Here is a 23333-nt window from a genome sequence, read left to right as displayed (position 1 = left end):
TAGGCAGTGCCTATTTGAGCTTCTCCACCAATCGCTGGAGCTGGAGGTGTGGTTTCAGCCCAGCTTGTCCCGCCCCACGGATGGGGCGGAGTTGCGGCGGCGCCAATGAGCTAGCAGTCTGGGAAGGACTTGACTGAGTGGCAGTGTCGGGGTGGTGGCTGGGAAAGGGGCAGCTCCGGACTTCAGGGCCACCTTACAAGGGGGCGGATCCGAGGGGGTTGGCCGAAGTTGTGGGCGGGGCGGGAGGCTCTAGTACCCGAGATTCCTCTAGGCACGGGAAGTCGCGACCAGAGCCACTGGAGGGCGCGGGAACTGCAACCCCTAATCAGGTACGGGCCCTGAGAGGGTGTGCTGGGGTAGGGGTGGAGGTGAGAGTGAGAATTCCTCCTAGGGAGGGGCGACTGGCCTCAGGGGTTACGTACACCCTGGAGGGGGCAGCCTCTGTCCCCAGATTGAAATAGGACCTGTCGCCGGCTCCGTCTTTGATCTTCTCCTGCCGAGCTTATCTCCCCAACCCTAATGCCCCTCTCCCCAAAGTCCCCTGAAGCTTCCGAGACCCGGAATCTGGCATTGTTATGTTGATTCGGTATTTGAACCAAAGTTTTTGCCTCTGCTCTGCATTATTTTTTATCTTCACCAAAAAAAAAAAAAACGATGTCCAAAGATAAATCTAAAACACAAAAACAAAACAAAACCGAAAAAACAAAGATGATAGATAAATCTATCATCTTTGTTTTGTAAAAAAAGTATAAGCTCCTGAAAGATGAAACGATTGCCTAAGGTCACACACAAAATCCAGTTCATTTCAGAAAAGCTTCTTGAGTGCAAAATATGTGCCTAAGAGTGAGAGATAAAAAGAAAAAATTGTCTCAACCCTTAACCTCAGTGTTCGCAACCCATTTGGGGAGACTAGGTTTTTTGTTTTGTTTTCAGATTTGAATCTTTGCTCCCTTGCGCCTTTCATATTAAACACTTAAATCCTCAGGAATTGAGGCCTCATCATTAATAAAAATTTTTTTTAAGAGATGGAATCTCACTATGTTGCCGAGGCTGGTCCCAAACTCCTGAGCTCAAGCCATCCTCCTGTCTTGTAGCCCTCCCAAAGTGCTGGCATTACAGGCATGAGCCACCATGCATGGCCACCTAATCATTTTTTAACTTATATTTTTTTGTATCATAACAGCAATACAGTTACATAGTTTTAAAAATCAAGCACTACTAAAAGGGTTAAAATGAAAATAGCCCCTACACAATCTCTCCTTTCCCTTGTTTCTACTTCCAGAGGTAGAAAGGCAGCTGATGTTATTTATGTTAGTAGAGGACTGTCCTACCCCAAGCATTTCTCTTTACTTTGTAATAAAATCATGTGACCTTTTTAGACCACAAACATGCATAAATTCTGTTCTGTTAGGCTCAGGCTGCAAGAAGCATAAGTTTCAGTTTCCTAAATAGACACCAGATGTCAATGAGCAGGGAAAGGTGGGGAGAAAGATGCATAACACAGCCTGCTTGGTGACAGGCAAACCTGTCAGGTGAAAAGCAAGAAAAAAAAAACTTTTTTTTTTTTTTCTGAGACAAAATCTTGCTCTGTTGCCCAGGCTGGAGTACAGTGCATGATCTCCACTTACTGCAACCTCTGTCTCCTGGGTTCAAGCAATTCTCCTGCCTCAGCCTCTTGAGTAGCTGGGATTAGGTGCCGACCACCAGGCCTTGCTAATTATTTTGTATTTTTCGTAGAGACGGGGTTTCACCATGTTGGCATGTTGGCCAGGCTGGTCTTCAACTTCTGACCTCAAGTGATCCTCCCACCTAGGCCTGTCAAAGTGATGAGATTACAGGCGTGAGCCACTGAGCCTGGCCAAAAACCACAAATTTACATGAAGTATCAGGATCTCACAAAGTTGATAACCTATAATCATATTCAAGATTCACAGGTCATAAAAGTGTCATATTCTTAGGGATTGAGCAACCCATTGCACAGCATTTAGATTTAGTTTTCTAGAATGGAGCTCTGCCTTCCTATATAGAGGGTAGTCTATAGGGTATACTTACCTGACCTCCAAAAAGATTTACCTCCTAAAAAAGCTTCAAGTGGCTGCGCATGATGGCTCACGCCTGTAATCCCAGCACGTTGGGAGGCCGAGGCAGGCAGATCACCTGAGGTCAGAAGTTCAAGACTAGCCTGCACAACATGGTGAAACCCCATCTCTACCAAAAATACAAAAGTTAGCTGGGCATGGTGGCAGGCGCCTGTAATCCCAGCTACTCAGAAGGCTGAGGCAGAAGAATTGCTTGAACCCAGGAGGCGGAGTTTGCATAGAGCCAAGATCATGACACTACTCTAGCCTGGGTGACAAAGGAAGACTCTGTCTCAGACAAAAAAAAAAAAAGCTTCAGGGCCAGCAGAGATCATGCCGTAAAAAATACTTAATATCAACACTGATCTTTAAATGCTTTAGCATAAGCAAATATAAACAACAAACACATAAATGTAAAATAAATGAATTAGTCAGATAGATGAAATAAGATAGTGGAAATAGTAATGTTTGTTAAAGTTGAATGGTGATCCTTGTGCTATTCACTCTACTTTAGAGTGTTTTTGAAAATCAGGCCAGTCCAGGCGCGGTGGCTCAAGCCTGTAATCCCAGCACTTTGGGAGGCCGAGGTGGGTGGATCACGAGGTCAAGAGATCAAGACCATTATGGTCAATATGGTAAAACCCCATCTCTACTAAAAATTAAAAAAAAAAAAAAAAAAAATTAGCTGGGCATGGTGGCTCATGCCTGTAATCCTAGCTACTCAGGAGGTGGAGGCAGGAGAATTGCCTGAACCCAGGAAGCAGAGGTTGCGGTGAGCCAAGATCGTGCCATTGCATTCCAGCCTGGGTAACAAGAGCGAAACTCCGTCTCAAAAAAAAGAAAAAGAAAATCAGGCCAGGTGTGGTGACTCACACCTGTAATCCCAGCACTTTGGGTGGCCGAGGCGGGTAGATCATGAGGTCAGGAGTTCGAGACCAGCCTGCCCAATACGGTGAAACCCATCTCTACTAAAAATAAAAAAAATTAGCTGGCCATGGTGGTGTGCACCTGTAGTCCCAGCTACTCGGGAGGCTGAGGCAGAAGAATCGCTTGAACCCAGGAGGTGGAGGTTGCAGTGAGCTGAGATTGTGCCAATGCACTCCAGCCTGGGCGACAGAGCAAGACTCCATCTCACCAAAAAAAAATGAAAAAGAAAAAGAAAATTACCATTAGACTGGTTATAGTGGCTCATGTCTGGAATCACAGCATTTTGTTTTTTGTTTTTGTTTTTTTGAGACAGATTATTGCTGTCACTCAGGCTGGAGTGCAGTGGCGCTATCTTGGCTCACTGCAACCTCTGCCTCCCAGGTTCGAGTGATTCTCCTGCCTTAGCCTCCCAAGTGGCTGGGACTACAGGCACACACCACCATGCCCACCTAATATTTTTGTATTTTTAGTAGAGATGGGGTTTCACCATGTTAGCCAGGATGGTCTTGATCTCCTGACCTCCTGATCTGACCACCTCAGCCTCCCAAAGTGCTGGGATTACAGGCGTGAACCACCACACCGGCCCATCTCAGCATTTTGGAAGGCTGAGGCGGATGGATTGCTTGAGCTCAGGAGTTTGAGATCCACCTGGGCGACATGGAAAAATCCCATCTCTCCAAAAAATGCAAAAATTAGCTAGGCATGATGGCACACTCCTGTAGTCCCAGCTCCTTGAGGGGCTGAGACAGAGAATCACTTGAACCTGGGAGGTCAAAGCTGCAGTGAGCCAAGATTATGCCACTGCATTCCAGCCTGAATGACAAAGTGAGACCCTGTCTCAAAAAAAAGAAAGAAAGAAAAGAAAATTCCCATTAAAACACAAAGGCCCACTTATTGGAGCTATTAAAATACAGGTTGGGGCCACAGTGGCTTACACCTGTAATCCCAGCACTTTGGGAGTCCGAGGTTGGTGGATCACCTGAGGTCAGGAGTTTGAGACCAGCCTGACCAACATGGGTAAAACCCCATCTCTGCTAAAGAAAAAAAACTACAAAAATTAGCCAGGTGTGGTGGTGGGTGCCTGTAATCCCAGCTACTCAAGAGTCTGAGGTAGGAGAATCGCTTGAACCTAGAGGATGGAGGTTGCAGTGAGCCAAGATCATCTCACTTCACTCCAGCCTGGGCGAAAGAGCCAGACTCAAAAAAAAATAAAAAATAAAAAATAAAAATAAAAAAACCCTCCAGAATGCTCTAATGAGCATTTCCTTTGAGCATCATGTGGGTACTCAAAAGTTGAATTTTGCAGCATTTCAGATTTCAGAGCTTTGGATTAGGGATGCTCAGTTGGTAAGTATCGTAGATATTCCAGAATCTGGACAAATCTGAAATCCAAAATGCTTGGAATAGCAGATGTTCAACCAGTAGCATTCCCTGGAAGAATATGCACCAAACTGATAGTAGTGGTTACTTCTGGAGAGGAGGTGAAAGAACCAAGATCAGGAGTAGGGTCAACATAGACTTTCATGTTTTCTGTACTTTTATTACTTGTATAATTTAAACATTTTAAATTAGTAACAATGAACAGTCATGAAACTATGGATGATTTAGTCCAGCAAAATATCCAACTGGGAACCCTCAACTTCTGATGCAGAGCCCAAATGGCACAGTGGGAGATGCTGCAGAATCTTGACAGCCCCTTTCAGGACCAGCTGCACCAGCTTTACTCACACAGCCTCCTGCCTGTGGACATTCGACAGTACTTGGCTGTCTGGATTGAAGACCAGAATTGGTGAGGCCTTCAGGAAGTTGGGGGGAGGAGAAAGGTGGTTTCTTACTTCTGAGCCCCCAGGATCCTGGAATCATTAATGGTAGGAAAAGGTTGGAAAGCCTCAGGACTGCAGCAACCCTGCAGACACTAATCCTTTTTATTCCTGGTGCCCAGGCAGGAAGCTGTACTGGGGAATGATGAGTCCAAGGCTACCATGCTATTCTTCCACTTCTTGGATCAGCTGAACTATGAGTGTGGCCGCTGCAGCCAGGACCCAGAGTCCTTGTTGCTACAGCACAATTTACGGAAATTCTGCCGGGACATTCAGGTACTTGGAAGGGTTGGGAGTAATGGGGTAGCACTGGGAGCTGAGTATAGAGGAGTAAGGTTTGGAGAACGGAATAGTGCCTGGAGGTACAAAGGCAGATGGGGATAGATCTAGGGAAAGCAGGACAGAGTCTGGTCTTAGGGAATCACTGGCAGAGAGAAGGGCTGCATCTACAGGATACTGTTGGGAGGGTGCCATGGTGAAAAGAGAAAGGGCTAGAGACCCCAGAGGAGGAAATACTGTGGACATTGGTGGGGAAGGTCTAGGGTGATAGATGTCATTGAGGGTTATTGAATTGGATCAATCCTTTCTGTTTTACTATTCTAGGCCTTTTCCCAGGGCCCTACCCAGCTGGCTGAGATGATCTTTAACCTCCTTCTGGAAGAAAAAAGAATTCTGAACCAGGCTCAGAGGGCTCAACTGGTGAGGACAATTCAGTGGTAATGTTGGAAGCTCCTGAAGTGGAGAGGAACCATGGAAAGGACCCAGGGAGTTGTCTCAGAACAGGATCCTCCCACATCCTGTGGTATAAATTTCAGGCCTGAATTTAAGGCATGAAAAGCCAGAGTTAAAATGTGCTCAGAGCCTCTTTTTTCCAGGAGCAAGGACAACCAGTTCTTGAAACACCTGTGGAGAGCCAGCAACATGCGATTGAATCCCGGATCCTGGATTTAAAGGCTATGATGGAGGTTAGTGGATGTGGTAGGAATTAGGGTGGGCAGGGCTCAGCCTAGCCCCTCCCTAAGAAGCAGCCTCATCGGGGTCCTCTCCTCTTTGTAGAAGCTGGTAAAATCCATCAGCCAACTGAAAGACCAACAGGATGTCTTCTGCTTCCGATATAAGATCCAGGCCAAAGGTAGGAAGCACATTGAGGGGCGGGAGAAAAATAAGTGCCTGCTGAGAAGTCAGAGCTCAAAGTGAACAGGAGAAAGCTCCAATGAGCAGTAGTCACTGTCAGACACACGCACTGACGGCAGTCCCCCTGCCATGCAAACCTGGAAGTGCCAGGGTGTTTGGTGGAGGTCCAGCTGGAGGTGTGACTGAGAGACATTGAATGTTGAGGAAATGCATGGAAAACTGACAGTGTTTTATTTGAGGAGGTGTCTGGTCTAAGCACGACCATTCAGAATTTGCCTGAGGGTCCCACAGGTACCTACCTGTGCTTTGCTTGGTTTCCATGCCATCCTCCACAAAATTCCTCCTTCCTGACTCTGACTCACCCCAGTCAGGAAGGAGAGGAAAGAACTCCTGAATTGACTCCTGTTCCCGCCATCCAGGGAAGACATCCTCTCTGGGCCCCCATCAGATCAAAGAGCAGAAGATTCTGCAGGAAACTCTCAATGAACTGGACAAAAAGAGAAAGGTGGGAGGCAGAGGACAGTGTGTGTGGGCAACAGGGACCTGGAAAAATGAGGGACGTGGGACCCTGGTTCCCTAGCACTGGCTTCTTTGTCTTTTCATCCCCAGTTGGGTGGTGAAGGGTGATGAGGAGAGATGCTCAACATTCACATTATCTCTTTCCTAGGAGGTGCTGGATGCCTCCAAAGCACTGCTAGGCCGATTAACTACCCTAATCGAGCTACTGCTGCCAAAGTTGGAGGAGTGGAAAGCCCAGCAGCAAAAAGCCTGCATTGGAGCTCCTGTTGACCATGGATTGGCACAGCTGGAGAAATGGTGAGGAACCACCCCAACCATCGTCCTTGCCACCCGCTGTGATTTGTAAGTTGCAGTGCCCTGCATATGGCAAGAGATACTGTTCTCATTGGTCTCTGCTCCCCAGAATGAGCCCTGCTCCCTGCTAACTAGCAGCTCTATTTTGCTTCTCATCCTTACCACCCAGGGAGGCCAGAGCCCAGTCTACTTCAGGGAAAGGAATGAATTAACCCACAATCTGGTTTTTTTCCTTCCTTTTTGATCACCCAGAAATACATTTGCCAGGCGCGGTGGCTCATGCCTGCAATCCCAGGACTTTGGGAGGCCGAGGCAGGCAGATCGCCTAAGGTCAGGAGTTCAAGACCAGCCTGGCCTACATGGTGAATCCCCATCTCCATTAAAAATACAAAAAAATTAGCCAGGTATGGTGGCAGGCACCTGTAATCCCACTTAGGAGGCTGAGGCAGGAGAATCTCTTGAACCCTGGAGGTAGAGGTTGCAGTGAGCTGAGATCACAACATTGCACTTCAGCCTGGGCAACAGAGCAAGACTCCATCTCAAAAAAAAAAAAAAGGCCAAGCACGGTGGCTCACACCTGTAATTCCAGCACTTTGGAAGGTTGAGGTGGGCGGATCACAAGGTCAGGAGTTCAAGGTCAGCATGGCCAGCATGGTGAAACCCCACCTCTGCTAAAAATACAAAAAAATTACCCGGGCATGGTGATGCATACCTATGGTCCCAGCTACTAGGGAGGCTGGGGCAGGAGAATTGCTTGAACCCAGGAGGCGGAGGTTGCAGTGAGCCAAGATTGCACCACTGCACTCCAGCCTGGGCTACAGAGCGAGACTCCATCTCAAAAAAATATGTATTTTTTAAAAAATATATTTTATTGCAATAAATATAATTTAAAAACGAAGGAAGGAGGAAGAGAAAATTATCTTATTAAACAAAAATGGAATCATATTGTTTATACTATTTTGAAACCTATGGTTTTTTTTTCGGCTTAACAGTATATTATATATTTATATATACATATAAAACAGTATAAATATGTCATATATATACTATTAGGCTTAAAATATATATATATAATATATAACCAGCCTGGCCAATGTGGTGAAACCTCATCTCTACTAAAAACACAGAAATTTGCTGGGTGTGGTGGTGCATGCCTGTATTCTGAGCTACTTGGGAGGCTAAGACAGAAGAATCAGTTCAACCAAAGAGGCGGAGGTTGCAGTGAGCCGAGATCGCGTCATTGCACTCCAGCCTGAGCTACCCAGTGAGACTCCGTCGCAAAAAAAAAAAAAAAAAAAGCCAGGTGGGGTGCCTGACACCTATATTCCTAGCACTTTGGGAGGCAAAGGCAGGTAGATCGACTGAGCTCAGGAGTTCAAGACCACCCAGGGCAACATGGTGAAACCCCACCTCTACTAAAAATACAAAAAAATTGACAGTGTGTAACGGTGCATTCCTGTGGTCCCAGCTACTTGGGAGGCTGAGGCAAGAAAGTCGCTTGAGCCCCAGAAGTAAATGGAGACTGCACCATTACATTCCAGCTTAGGCCACAGAGTAAGAGTCCATCTCAAAAAAAAAAAAAAAAAAAAAAAGCCGGGCGCGGCAGATCACAAGGTCAGGAGATTGAGACCATCCTGGCTAACACGGTGAAACCCTTTGGAGGTAAAGGGTTTTGACTCTTTCTCTTTTATTTTATTTTACTTTTATTTTATTTTTTGGGACCAGAGTTGACTTTTAATTTGTCCTAAAGCTGCTGAAGCAAAAACCATGATAAAACATTTTGCTTTCTTTTTACAACCCCCTCTTTCTCAAAAAAATAAACAAATAAATAAATGCTGGCTGGTCCTGTACTGTAAGTATTATATACCTGTTTTTCAATCAACGCGAGCAATTGTGGTATATTTTTATTTACTTTTTTTTTTTTTTTTTTTTTTTTTTTTTTTTTTTTGAGACGGAGTTTCGCTCTTGTTACCCAGGCTGGAGTGCAATGGCACGATCTCGGCTCACTGCAACCTCCACCTCCTGAGTAGCTGGGATTACAAGCACGCGCCACCATGCCCAGCTAATTTTTTGTATTTTTAGTAGAGACAGAGTTTCACCATGTTGACCAGGATGGTCTCGATCTCTTGACCTCATGATCCACCTGCCTTGGCCTCCCAAAGTGCTGGGATTACAGGCTTGAGCCACCGCACCCAGCCTGTTTTTTTTTTTTTTTTTTTTTGAGACAGAGTTTCGCTCTTGTTACCCAGGCTGGAGTGCAATGGCGCGATCTCGGCTCACCGCAACCTCCGCCTCCTGGGCTCAGGCAATTCTCCTGCCTCAGCCTCCTGAGTAGCTGGGATTACAGACACGCGCCACCATGCCCAGCTAATTTTTTTTGTATTTTTAGTAGAGACGGGGTTTCACCATGTTGACCAGGATGGTCTCGATCTCTTGACCTCGTGATCCACCCGCCTCGGCCTCCCAAAGTGCTGGGATTACAGGCTTGAGCCACCGCGCCCGGCCTTTTTTTTTTTTTTTTAAGACAGAATTGCTGGGCGTGGTGGCTCAAGCCTGTAATCCCAGCACTTTGGGAGGCGGAGGCGGGTGGATCACAAGGTCAAGAGATCGAGACCATCCTGGTCAACATGGTGAAACCCTGTCTCTACTAAAAAAAAATACAAAAAACTAGCTGGGCGTGGTGTCGCGTGCCTGTAATCGCAGCTACTCAACAGGCCGAGGCAGGAGAATTGCCTAAACCCAGGAGGCGGAGGTTGCGGTGAGCCGAGATCGTGCCATTGCACTCCAGCCTGGGTAACAAGAGCGAAACTCCGTCTCAAAAAAAAAAAAAAAAAAAAAGACGGAATTTCGCTCTTCTTACCCAGGCTGGAGTGCAATAGCGTGATCTCGGCTCACCGCAACCTCCGCCTCCTGGGTTTAGGCAATTCTCCTGCCTCGGCCTGCTGAGTAGCTGGGATTACTGGCATGTGCCACCATGCCCGGCTAATTTTTTGTATTTTTAGTAGACACGGGGTTTCACCATGTTGATCAGGATGGTCTCGATCTCTCGACCTCGTGATCCACCCGCCTCAGCCTCCCAAAGTGCTGGGACTACAGGCTTGAGCCACCATGCCTGGTCTAATTTTTGTATTTTTAATAGAGATGCAGTTTCACCATATTGGCCAGGCTGGTCTCAAACTCCTGACCTCAGGTGATCCACCCACCTTGGCCTCCCAAAGTGCTGGGATTACAGGCATGAGCCACCGCACCCAGCTGCTGATTATTATTATTTTTAATTATAGAGACAGTAAAGTACAGCAGTTGGAAGTATGGGTTGTACAATGAGACTGCCTGAGATCACATACAAGCTTCATCCCTTACTAGTTTTATGACCTTGAGCAAATCACTTAACCTTTCTTTGCCTCAGTTTTATCATCTGTAACATGGGGATAATAATAGTACCTGCCTCAGAGGGTTGTTTTGAGGATTAAATGCATTAATATGTGTAAAGGGCTTAATATAAATTGTACATAGCATACGAAAGCTCTTATTATGGGGTCGGGCATGGTGGCTCACGCCTGTAATCCCAGAACTTTGGGCGGCTGAGGTGGGTGGATCACCTGAGGTCAGCAGTTCAAGACCAGCTTGACCAACATGGTGAAACCCTGTCTCTACTAAAAATACAAAAATTAGCCAGCCATGGTGGCAGGCACCTGTAATCCCAGCTACTCAGGAGGCTGAGGCAGGAGAATTGCTTGAACACGGGAGGCAGAGGTTGCAGTGAGCTGAAATCGTGCCACTGCACTCCAGCCTGGATGATAGAGCGAGACTCTGTTTCAAAAAAAAAAGCTGCTATGTTAAATCTGTTAGCAGTTTTGTATGTGAAAATAGCTTTGATTTTTATTTCTTGGATTATGAATCATTTTGAATAATCTTTTATATGCTTCCTAGATTCTTTTTTTTTTTTTTTTCACCCCAGTTAATTTCTGATTCTTCATATATTTATGAAGAGTTCTTGGAACCTGGGTGGGGGAATTCAGGAAATTCATGGATTTCTTCTTCCTGAAATCTGTCACCAGGTTCACAGCTGGAGCAAAGCTCTTGTTTCACCTGAGGCAGCTGCTGAAGGAGCTGAAGGGACTGAGTTGCCTGGTTAGCTATCAGGATGACCCTCTGACCGAAGGTGTGGACCTACGCAACGCCCAGGTCACAGAGTTGCTGCAGCGTCTGCTCCACAGGTCTAGAAGCCAGGCAGGAACCCTGGGGGAAGAAAGGAACAAGATAAGCCATTCTTACAGATACTGAGCTGTATGTTCTCTCCACATCTCTCTCCTCAGAGCCTTTGTGGTAGAAACCCAGCCCTGCATGCCCCAAACTCCCCATCGACCCCTCATCCTCAAGACTGGGAGCAAGTTCACTGTCCGAACAAGGTCGGCATTCCAGAACTCATTCCTGCTTCCTTATTCCAACCCTGCCACTGTGTATTTTCTGGCTTTACAAATCTTCCCGTTCTTGGCTTTTTCTTCTCTCTTTCCCCTCCCCTCCCTACCTCTTATAATCCCTCTTGTCTTTGTCTTTTTTTTTTTTTTTTCTTTGATATGGAGTCTCGCTCTGTTGCCCAGGCTGGAGTGCAATGGCATGCTCTCAGCTCGCTGCAATCTCCACCTCCTGGGTTCACGTGATTCTCCTGCCTCAGCCTCTCAAGTAGCTGAGATTACAGTTGTGTGCTACCATGCCTGGCTAATTTTTTTTTGTATTTTTAAGTAAAGATGGGGTTTCACCATGTTGGTCAGGCTGGTCTTAAACCCCTGACCTCGTGATCCATCCACCTCAGCCTCCCAAAGTGCTGGGATTACAGGCATGAGCCACTGCGCCTGGCTTCCCTCTTCTCTTTTTCAAACATCTGGCCTATCCGGAAGGTTGAGGTTGACCACTTTCCCCATCCTCCTTCCATTCCCCCAGGCTGCTGGTGAGACTCCAGGAAGGCAATGAGTCACTGACTGTGGAAGTTTCCATTGACAGGTAAATTGGAGGAGGTGAAGGGTGGCCAGGCCATGGGCTGCTGGGGTGGAGGAGACACCCTTCACAACAGGGCCCTAGGGCTATCTTCTTCCCCCTTCAATTCCTACCTTCTCATAGAAATTATATAATTCATTTCTTTTGTTGAACACTCACTATGTGACATGCAACATGGCAGGTACTTATTTAATTATCACAGAAACCCTATGAATTAACTATTACCAATGCACCATACAAACAAGGATACAGGCTCAGGGAGACTGATTACATCTCTTATGCAAGGCCACCTAGCTTGTGAGCTCAAGTCAGGTTTGAATCCAGGCCTATCTGATCCCAAAGACCAAACTGCTAACTTCCATTCTCTTTTGCCTAATGATTTTTTTTCTTTTTATTTCTTTCCAGAAATCCTCAATTACAAGGGTAGGTGCTTGACAAGGACACTGCAAGCATCTGTACACTGCATGACCTGCAGAACCATATTCAGCAACCCTGGTGGGAGCGCAAACAAGGAGGAGGGGGATTTGGCTGGGATGTAGACAAAGGGAGAAGGCAAGATCTGAAATGAAGTGGAATTTCTGTTTTTTTTCTGCTGAGCTTTTAGAATAATTCTGTTCCTTGTCTCCATGTATCATCCTCCTCCTGGAACAGCTTCCGGAAGTTCAACATTCTGACTTCAAACCAGAAAACTTTGACCCCCGAGAAGGGGCAGAGTCAGGGTTTGATTTGGGACTTTGGTTATCTGGTAAGAATAGTTTGTGACCTATACTTTTTATTATTTTTATTATTTATTTATTTATTTATTTATTTATTTTTTGAGACGGAGTTTCGCTCCTGTTACCCAGGCTGGAGTGCAATGGCGCGATCTTGGCTCACCGCAACCTCCGCCTCCTGAGTTCAGGCAATTCTCCTGCCTCAGCCTCCCGAGTAGCTTGGATTACAGGCACGCGCCACCATGCCCAGCTAATTTTTTGTATTTTTAGTAGAGACGGGGTTTCACCATGTTGACCAGTATGGTCTCGATCTCTTGACCTCGTGATCCACCCGCCTCGGCCTCCCAAAGTGCTGGGATTACAGGCGTGAGCCACCGCGCCCGGCTATTTTTATTTTTTTGAGATAGAGTCTCACTGTGTCGCCCAGGCTGGAGTGCAGTGGCGCGATCTCAGCTCACTGCAACTCCGCCTCCCAGCTTCAAGCAATTCTCCTGCCTCAGCCTCCCGAGTAGCTGGGACTACAGGCACACGCCACCATGCCTGGCTAATTTTTGTATTTTCAGTAGAGACAGGGTTTCACCATATTGGTCAGGCCGGTCTTGAACTCCTGACCTCAGGTGATCCACCCATCTTGGCCTCCCAAAGTGCTGGGATTACAGGCATGAGCCACTGCACCTGGCCTGCTTTTAGTCCAAAGGAACATGGGCTGGGGGAAGTTCCAAGGGCTTGAGAGGTCTTGAAGCCAAACAGGGGATTCCAGGGACCCTAGGGTGCCCACTCTGGCATTTTCTCTCCTTCTCTTTAATTCACAGACTCTGGTGGAGCAACGTTCAGGTGGTTCAGGAAAGGGCAGCACTAAGGTGAGACCTGGACAGAGGACTAGGGGACAAGGGAGAGTTTCCCATCAAAGGGCCTTCTGATGACTGTCTCTTTGGCTGTTCCAGGGGCCACTAAGTGTGACAGAGGAACTGCACATCATCAGCTTCACAGTCCAATACACCTACCAGGGTCTGAAACAGGAGCTGAAAGTGAGTTAAAATGGAGGACAAAGAGAGGGAAGGCAGATTTGGAAGAAGGCATAAGGAGGGGATAAGCAGAAGCCTCTTGGGGTGGGTTAGCACTCTTTTCCTCTAACAAATACCTGCAGCTAGAAACCTCACATCCCTTTCTGTGACTCCTGTCTACTCCCCAGACGGACACCCTCCCTGTGGTGATTATTTCCAACATGAACCAACTCTCAATTGCCTGGGCTTCAGTTCTCTGGTTCAATTTGCTCAGCCCAAACCTTGAGGTAGGGAGTGGGGCCAACAGGTCAAGGGAGAGGAGGGGTGTGGAAGCTTGGTGTGAGGGGCTGATTCTGAGCCAGGCTGCACTCCTCTCACCCCTGCAGAACCAGCAGTTCTTCTCCAGCCCCCCCAAGGCCCCCTGGAGCCTGCTGGGCCCTGCTCTCAGTTGGCAGTTCTCCTCGTATGTTGGCCGAGGCCTCAACTCAGACCAGCTGAGCATGCTGAAAAACAAGCTGTTTGGTACAGATTTCCTTCCCTCAGCCTTTCCCCAGCCTTCGTCTTTCCTGTCCCTCTGTCCAGGACCCCTTGCTTCCCTCATCGTCTGTCTGTGGCTCTCTGTCCCGCAGGGCAGAACTGCAAGACGGAGGATGCATTGCTGTCCTGGGCTGACTTCACTAAGGTAACTCCCTGCATCCTGTGGAGATAGATCTAGCCCACAGTCCAAATACTGGCCTTCCCACATCCTCCTTTCTCTACACCAGGGGCAGCTCCTTAGCTCTTGCTACCTTTCCGTTCCTCCTCTAGCGAGAGAGTCCTCCAGGCAAGCTACCATTCTGGACATGGCTGGACAAAATTCTGGAGTTGGTACATGACCACCTGAAGGATCTCTGGAATGATGGGTAAGGCCTTGGTCAACCTTCCCAATGGGCCTGTGCTTTCTGTTGAGAGTGGACTCTGTGTGCCCTCATGTGGCAAGCAGGGAGAAGAGCAAAGACAGGCGCAAGGCCATGTATTCTCACATTTGTAACAGTAATAGCCATAGCCGATGTAAGTGAAGCATCTCCTGCGCCCCAGAGCCTGCTGGGTGCTCTTCGTGAATTCTTTTTTTTTCTTTTTGTGAGACGGAGTTTCGCGATCTCGGCTCACCGCAACCTCCGCCTCCTGGGTTCAGGTAATTCTCCTGCCTCAGCCTCCTGAGTAGCTGGGATTACAGGCACGCGCCACCATGCCCAGCTAGTTTTTTGTACTTTTAGTAGAGATAGGGTTTCACCATGTTGACCAGGATGATCTCGATCTCTTGACCTCATGGTCCACCCGCCTCGGCCTCCCAAAGTGCTGGGATTACAGGCGTGAGCCACCGCGCTCGGCCTGTGAATTCTCTTATGTAATCCTTATGACCACTTTGAATGGTGGGTTTTGTCACCTTCATTTCAAGTGACGAAACTAATTTCAGAGATGTTAAAGAACTTACCCAAGGGACAGAGTTGGTATTCAAACCCAGGCCTATGTGACTCTAAGCCTATGTTTTTTTCACCACACTGCCTACCAATTTGTGTAGGATTTGACCTTTAAAAGTGCTATTCAGCCGGGCGCGGTGGCTCAAGCCTGTAATCCCAGCACTTTGGGAGGCCGAGGCGGGTGGATCACGAGGTCGAGAGATCGAGACCATCCTGGTCAACATGGTGAAACCCTGTCTCTACTAAAAGTGCAAAAAATTAGCTGGGCGTGGTGGCGCGTGCCTGTAATCCCAGCTACTCAGGAGGCTGAGGCAGGAGAATTGCCTGAACCCAGGAGGCAGAGGTTGCGGTGAGCCGAGATCGCGCCATTGCACTCCAGCCTGGGTAACAAGGGCGAAACTCCGTCTCAAAAAAAAATAAAAAATAAAAAAAATAAAAATAAAAATAAAAGTGCTATTCATGGCCGGGCACAGTGGCTAACGCCTGTAATCCCAGCACTTTGGGAGGCCGAGGCAGGCAGATCACCTGAGGTCAGCAGTTCGAGACCAGGCTGGACAACATAGCAAAACCTTGTCTCTACTAAAAATACAGAAATTAGCTGGGCATGGTGGCGGGTGCCTGTAATCTAGCTACTCAGAAGGCTGAGGCAGAAGAATCACTTGAAACTGGGAGGCAGAGGTTGCAGTGAGCCAAGCTGGTGCCACTGCACTCCAGCCTGGGAGACAAGAGTGAAACTCTGCCTCAAAAAAATATAAGCTATTCATGACTGGGCACAGTGGCTCATGCCTATAATCCTAGTACTTTGGGAGGCTGAGGCAGACAGATCACTTGAGCCCAGGAGTTCAAGACCAGCCTGGGCCGAATGGTGAAACCCCATCTCTACAAAAAATACAAAGGTTAATCAGGCATGGTGGTGTACACCTGTGGTCCTAGCTACTCTGGAAGCTGAGAGGTGGGAGGATTGCTTGAGCCTGGGAGGTCGAGGCGGCAGTGAGCTGTGATCATGCCACTGCACTCCAGCCTGGACAACAGAGTGACACTCTGTTTCCAGAAAAAAAAGTGCTGTTCATCTGTGTGATCTCACTGAATCCTCATACCTCTTCAAACCCTGGGAAGGTGGCTATTGTCAGCAAAGTGAAGTGACTTGTAAAAGATAACAAGCTAAGTGGCAGGGCTTGGTCCAAAACCTGGGTTTCAAAACCAGGGCTGTTTCTCCATACACGGGGAGCAGGGAGGCAGGGGTCTGGCGGGGCGGAGGGAATTGGGGGTTCACAGCTGCTCTCTGTGCTCCAGACTGATCATGGGCTTTGTGAGTCGGAGCCAGGAGCGCCGGCTGCTGAAGAAGACCATCTCTGGCACCTTTCTACTGCGCTTCAGTGAATCGTCAGAAGGGGGCATTACCTGCTCCTGGGTGGAGCACCAAGACGATGGTCAGCTGCTCTGCCCTGCCATTCCCTTCCCACAGCCTCTCCTTTCTGCCTGGCTCCCCTTTTGCCCCTCTGCCTGCCCTTGGCTTCCCTGCCTCTGTCCTGAATCCCTCAGCCAGCTTGGGGCTGGAGAGCCAGAGCAGGGAGCTCCCAGGCCCAACCTGTTCCCTCAAGCCTGCCTGTTCCTGCATTCACTCTCCAGACAAGGTGCTCATCTACTCTGTGCAACCCTACACCAAGGAGGTGCTGCAGTCACTCCCGCTGACTGAAATCATCCGCCATTACCAGTTGCTCACGGAAGAAAACATACCTGAGAACCCACTGCGCTTCCTCTATCCCCGAATCCCCCGGGACGAAGCTTTTGGGTGCTACTACCAGGAGAAAGGTAGGAATCGTTGACATACTTCATTGCTAGATTGCAGAGATCCTCTAACATCCATAGACCCAACTCCTTCCTCTCAAACATGGGCAACTGATATCCAGAGGAGTTAAGGGATTTGTCCGTGGGACACTGCTGTTACCATGGAGATGAGACTGCCAGGATCGTCCGCACTAGGGGAACCTCAGGCTGTGTGTCCAGCCCACTGATCTTCCCGGCTTCTTGTGTATGTTCCTTACAGTTAATCTCCAGGAACGGAGAAAATACCTGAAACACAGGCTCATTGTGGTCTCTAATAGGTGAGCTATGAACTCTTCACCCATCCTCCCTAATCCTTTCTGGCTGATCAAGTGGCTCTAACATGGCCTATTGCAGTCTCCCCAGCCTTCCCTCCCTCCTAGGATTCCCTCCCTCCGAGCTTTCCCTCCCTCCCAGCCTTCCATGCCTCCTAGCGCACTCTAGTTTGTTCCTATTCTAGTCTCTCTCCTATCTCATATTTTTCTGCTGCCATTCTTTGGTTGTCTCCACAGGAGTTTCTGGATAATAATGATCATAATCACTGGTGTTAATAGGCACCTACTTGATGCCAAGCATGGAGCTTTTTGTTGTTGTTGTTCCAGACAGGGTCTCACTCTATCGCCCAGGCTGGAGTGCAGTGGCACAATCATGGCTCACTGTAGCCCCAACCTCCTGAGCTCAAGCAGTACAGGCATGCATCACCACACTCAGCTATATATATATTTTTTTTATTTTTTGTAGAGATGGGGTCTCACCATGTTGCCCAGGCTGGTCTTGAACTCCTGGACTCAAGGGATCCGCCCACCTCGGCCTCCCAAAGTGCTGGGATTACAAGTGTGAGCCACAACACCCCACCTATATATATATATTTTGAGAGAGGGTCTCTATCACCCGGGCTGGAGTGCAGTGGTACAATCATGACTCACTGCTGCCTTGACCTGGGGGCTAAAGTGATCCTCCTGCCTTAGCCTCCCAAGCAGCTGAGACTACAGGCACATGCCACTACGCTCAGCCAATTTTTTGAATGTTTTGTAGAGATGGGGCTCTCATTATGTTCCCAAGGCTGGTCTTGAACTCCTGGACTCAAGCATTGGCCTCCCAAAGTTCTGGGATTACAGGAATGAGCCACAGCACTTGGCTGGGGATAAATTTTTTGTTTGTTTTGAGACAGAGTCTCACTCTTGTTGCCCAGGCTGGAATGCAATGGTGCCATCAGCTCACTGCAACCTCTGCCTCCCAAGCTCAAACGATTCTCTTGCCTGAGCTTCCTGAGTAGCTGGGATTACAGGCGAGTGCCACCATGCCTGGCTGATTTTTGGGAGTTCTTTTGTTTGTTTGTTTTCTTTTTGAGATGGAGTCTCGCCCTCTCGCCCAGGTTGGAGTGCAGTGGCATGATCTCAGCTCACTGCAGCCTCCCCTTTCCAGGTTCAAGTGATTCTCCTGCCTCAGCCTCCTGAGGCTGAGGACTACAGGTGGACATCACCATGCCTGGCTAATCTTTGTGTTTTTACTGGAGACAGGGTTTCACTGTATTGGCCAGGCTGGTCTCAAACTCCTGACCTCATTATCCACCCACCTTGGCCTCCCAAAGTGCTCGGATTACAGGTGTGAGCCACTGCACCTGGCATAATTTTTGTATTTTTAGTTGAGACAGGGTTTCACCATGTTGGCCAGGCTGGTCTGAAGCTCCTGGCCTCAAGTGATCCGCCCACCTTGGCCTTCCAAAGTGCTTGGATAACAGGTGTGAGCCACTGTGCCTGGCCTCAAAGTTTATTATATACCAGGAAGTAGGCTAAATGGTGTTCATTTTCTCATTTTATTGAATCTACAAAATAGTCCTAAGAAGCAAACACTGTTTTCAGCTAAGGAACTGGATTTAGAGTAATAAAGTTTTGTACCTAAGGTACATGGCTAATAAATAATACAGGTCAGATTCCATAGCTCTGCTTTTTTTTTTTTTTTTTTGAGACGGAGTTTCGCTCTTGTTACCCAGGCTGGAGTGCAATGGCGCGATCTCGGCTCACCGCAACCTCCGCCTCCTGGGTTCAGGCAGTCTTCCTGCCTCGGCCTCCTGAGTAGCTGGGATTATAGCACGCGCCACCATGCCCAGCTAATTTTTTGTATTTTTAGTAGAGACGGGGTTTCACCATGTTGACCAGGTTGGTCTCGATCTCTCGACCTTGTGATCCACCCGCCTCGGCCTCCCAAAGTGCTGGGATTACAGGCTTGAGCCACCGCGCCCGGCCATAGCCCTGCTTTTAACCACCGTACTGCCTCTCAAGAATTACTAGGTATTGTTCTCATTTATAGATGATAAATCTGAGACTCAGAGAAGGTAGGTAACTTGCCTAAGGTCCCCCAGTAGTAAATGATAGGATTTTTTTTTTTTTTTTTTTGAGACGGAGTTTCACTCTTGTTACCCAGGCTGGAGTGCAATGGCACGATCTCGGCTCACCGCAACCTCTGCCTCCTGGGTTCAGGCAATTCTCCTGCCTCAGCCTCCTGAGTAGCTGGGATTACAGGCACGTGCCACCATGCCCAGCTAATTTTTTGTATTTTTAGTAGAGACGGGGTTTCACCATGTTGACCAGGATGGTCTCGATCTCTCGACCTCGTGATCCACCCGCCTCGGCTTCCCAAAGTGCTGGGATTACAAGCTTGAGCCACTGCGCCCGGCCAAATGATAGGATTTAAACTCTAGCAAGCCTGATTCCAAACCCCATGCTCTTTAGCCCTCCACTCTATTACCTTCTTAGATGAGGGAGACGGCTCCTGCTTGCTCTGCCATTCCCTATTTCACTTAAACCATTGAGTCCTGCCCCTTTGTCTGTTTTTGGGTATCCAGACAGGTAGATGAACTGCAACAACCGCTGGAGCTTAAGCCAGAGCCAGAGCCAGAGCTGGAGTGGTTAAAGCCAGAGCCAGAGCTGGAGTCGTTAAAGCCGGAGCCAGGCCTGGTGCCAGAGCTCGACCTGGACTTAGAGTCACTGCTGAAGGCAGGGCTGGATCTGGGCCCAGCACTAGAGTCTGTGCTGGAGTCCACTCTGGACCCTGTAATGGAGCCCACACTATGCACGGTATCACAAACAGTACCACAGCCAGACCAAGGACCTGTATCACAGCCAGTGCCAGAACCAGATTTGCCCTGTGATCTGAGACATTTGAACACTGAACCAATGGAAAGTAAGTGATGAGATGGAGCTATGGAAGAGGTACACATTCCCTTTCCTACCTCTTCTGCCACTCCCTCTCCATTACAGAAAAAGCTGAGCTTCAAGCTCCTTATTGGAAAGAGGCCCATTATCTCTGTGATTCCTTTGTTTAGGAATTACACATGACTTCCCCCACCTCCCTCAGGCTCTTCCCAGGCCTTTCCTGCCATCCTCCCTCCCTTTCCCTGCTGGGTTGGGAATTCCTAAGGTCAGGACCTAACTTTTCTCTCTGGATTACCTAGTCTTCAGAAACTGTATAAAGATTGAAGAAATCATGCCGAATGGTGACCCACTGTTGGCCGGCCAGAACACCATGGATGAGGCTTTCGTCTCCCGCCCCAGCCACTTCTACACTGATGGATCCTTGATGCCTTCTGACTTCTAGGAATCACATTTCCTCTGTTCTTTTTGTATCTCTTGCCCTTCCTACTCCTGATACCATGATGTTGCTCTCCAAGGATGTGAATCAGGCATGTGCCCCTTTCTAAGCTGGGTTAGCTGTTCAAACTCAGGCCTGTGTGACTCCACTGGGGTGAGAGGTGAAAGCATAACATGGATATGGAAGGGATAACAATGAATCAGAACAGATGTTGAGCCATAGATCTAGATAGGATCCTGGAGGCTGCCTGCTATACTGGGAGGTATAGGGGTCCTGGGGGCAGGCCAGGTCAGTTGACAGGCTCTTGGAGGGCTCAGGGCAGTGGCTTCTTTCCAGTATGGAAGGATTTCCACATTTTAATAGCCAGTTAGGCCCTTGGTAGGGAGCCCAGATACAGGATAGGACTCCATTTATTTCTTCCATTCCTTCATATCTAGGATAACTTTTCCTTTCTTCTTTTCTTCACTCCTGACTCAAGCCCTAAATTTCTTCTACTCCTGCAGGGGCTGAGAGCTTTCTGCCTTAGCCTACCATATGAAACTCCACCCTGAGGAAGGTGATGGACAGGAAGTAGACCTTTTTCTTTCTTACCAGTCTCCTCCCCTCTGCCCCTAAGCTGGCTGTACCTGTTCCTCCCCTATAAAATGATCCTGCCAATCTAATGTGCCTGTGAAGCTTTGCACACTAACTTATGCCACCTGGTCTCCACTCTCTCAATACTTATGAGATAGATCACTCCTGGAGGCCAGGGATGGTAGGGCTGCTGGGAATTTAGGAACTGCTTTTTTTTTTGAAACAGCATCTCACTTTGTTGCCCAGGCTAGAGGGCAGTGGCGCAATCACAGCTCACTACAGCCTCAACCTCCTGGGTTCAAGCAATCCTCCCACCTCAGCCTCCTGGGTAGCTGGGACCATGGCATGCGCCACCATGCCCTGCCGTTTTTGTTTTTGTTTTGTTTTTGTAGAGACAGGGTCTCGCTATGTTGCCCAGGCTGGTCTTGAACTCCTGGGCTTAAGTGGTCCTCACACCTTGGACTCCCAAAATGTTGTGATTATAGGCGTGAACCACTGTACTTGGCCAGGAATTTCTTTCTTTTCTTTTCTTTTTTTTTTGAGACAGAATTTCACTCTTGTTGCCTAGGCTGGAATGCAATGGCATGATCTCAGCTCACTGCAACCTCCCCTTCCTGGGTTCAGGTGATTCTCCTGGCTCAGCCTCCCAAGTAGCTGGGATTACAGGCATGCACCACCACACCAGGCTAATTTTGTGTTTTTATTAGGGACAGGATTTCTTCATGTTGGTGAGACTGGTCTCAAACTCTCAACCTCAGGTGATCAGCCTCCCAAAGTGTTGGGATTACAGGCATGAGCCTCCGTGGCCAGCAGAAATTTCTTGTTATAGTATTAGATAAAGTTTGGTGTTTTTACAGAGGAGAAGCACTGGGTCTCAGCTATTTCTCTATTATGATATCATCCTCCCTTTTTGGTACAATGTGTTGTTTACCTGAAAGGAAGGTTTCAATTCCTTGTGTGGACCTGGGCAAAGACCAAGTCCGTGGAACTTAAAACCTTGAAGGTCTGTTGTAGGACTCTGGACAATCTCACACCTTAGCTATTCGCAGGAAACCCCATTAGGCAACTGACATTCCTTTAAGATGTCCTTCTGATGTAACTTGAGATACAAATGAAAGGCCCTGCACAGGTGGCTGTTTCTTGTCTGTTATGTCAGAGGAACAGTCCTGTTGAAAAAGGGGCTCTTCTGAGCAGAAATGGCTAATAAACTGTATGTTGATCTGGAAATGTCTCATCTCTGAACTTCTTTATTTCTCTGCTCACAAAGACTAATGTTCTTAGGGACACCAACGAGCTACACAGAAATGAAGTCAGAAAACTGTGGCCTCTCTTCCATCCACCCCTCTATGTTCCTCTTAGCAGGTTTCTTCTTCCTCACTCCCTGTTTGGAGCAGCCTGTCCTGTCCCTTAGGCTCTTCCAGGGGTGCTGGGAGCTATATATGTGTTGTGGGGGGAGGGATGACTAGTCATATAACTATCTCATTGTCACTCAGCTGACTGGTGGCAAAGCCAAGATACAAACCTGTTTGGGTTTGTCTGACTTCAAAGCCCACACTCTCTGATGCTGTGACTATGGAAAAAAGGAAAGGAAATAATCACTAGCCACTTCCCCTCCTCTTTTTTCTTTTTCTTTTTCTTTTTTTTTTTTTTTAAGAATTTCAAGGCCGGGTCCGGTGGCTCAAGCCTGTAATCCCAGCACTTTGGGAAGCCGAGGCGGGTGGATCACGAGGTTAAGAGATCGAGACCATCCTGGTCAACATGGTGAAACCCCGTCTCTACTAAAAACACTAAAAATTAGCTGGGCATGGTGGTGTGTGCCTGTAATCCCAGCTACTCAGGAGGCTGAGGCAGGAGAATTGCTTGAACCCAGGAGGCAGAGGTTGCGGTGAGCTGAGATCGCGCCATTGCACTCCAGCCTGGGTAACAAGAGCAAAACTCCGTCTCAAAAAAAAAAAAGAATTTTAGCTATCCTTGAGTTACCAAACTTCCTTCCAAAGGGACTCCAAGGCCAGGCGCAGTGGCCCACGCCTGTAATCCCACCACTTTGGGAGGCTGAGGCAGGTGAATCACCTGAGGTCAGAAGTTCAAGACCAGCCTAACCAACATGGTAAAACCCTGTCTTTACTAAAAATACAAAAATTAGCTGGGCTTGGTGGTGGGTGCCTATAGACCCAGATACTCGGGAGGCTGAGGCAGGAGAATTGCTTGAACCTGGGCGGCGGAGGTTGCAGTGAGCCAAGATCACGCCATTGCACTCCAGCCTGGATGACAGAGTGAGGCTTCATCTCAAAAAAAAAAAAAAAAGAAAGAAAGGGACTCCAGATGTCCTTTGAGGGGAGAGTCCCATTGGTCTGGGAGATTTACCTTCATTTCCCTGGAATGCCCTTCCTGCTCAAAACTG

The 23333-nt window shown here is 48.1% G+C and overlaps 1 protein-coding gene across 1 annotated transcript; it reads left to right on the top strand.

The window, feature by feature from the left end:
* Positions 1-223: 223 nt before the first annotated feature.
* Positions 224-22159, top strand: STAT2 (signal transducer and activator of transcription 2). Its single transcript, XM_039472282.2, has 24 exons — positions 224-329; positions 4657-4794; positions 4948-5101; positions 5429-5524; positions 5701-5790; positions 5882-5957; positions 6379-6464; positions 6627-6775; positions 10831-10989; positions 11089-11181; positions 11714-11773; positions 12173-12190; positions 12419-12512; positions 13293-13340; positions 13425-13508; positions 13673-13771; positions 13871-14006; positions 14114-14166; positions 14292-14386; positions 16238-16374; positions 16574-16756; positions 16992-17049; positions 19614-19951; positions 20223-22159. The coding sequence occupies exons 2-24, from the start codon at positions 4664-4666 to the stop codon at positions 20363-20365; spliced, it is 2580 nt and encodes an 859-aa protein (XP_039328216.1). The 5' UTR covers positions 224-329; positions 4657-4663; the 3' UTR covers positions 20366-22159.
* Positions 22160-23333: the final 1174 nt, after the last annotated feature.

This window comes from Saimiri boliviensis, chromosome 7 (assembly GCF_048565385.1).
Source record: "Saimiri boliviensis isolate mSaiBol1 chromosome 7, mSaiBol1.pri, whole genome shotgun sequence".
NCBI classification, from domain to species: Eukaryota; Metazoa; Chordata; class Mammalia; order Primates; family Cebidae; genus Saimiri; species Saimiri boliviensis.
This window is presented reverse-complemented; position numbering and strand designations above follow the sequence as displayed.

Excerpts from the sequence above, each read along its gene's own strand:
- STAT2 (XM_039472282.2), top strand. The coding sequence starts at position 4,664 with ATGGCACAGTGGGAGATGCTGCAGAATCTTGACAGCCCCTTTCAGGAC. Across the intron at positions 6,465-6,626 it reads AACTGGACAAAAAGAGAAAG|GAGGTGCTGGATGCCTCCAA; the intron begins GTGGGAGGCAGA and ends TCTCTTTCCTAG. Across the intron at positions 12,513-13,292 it reads TTTGGGACTTTGGTTATCTG|ACTCTGGTGGAGCAACGTTC; the intron begins GTAAGAATAGTT and ends TTTAATTCACAG.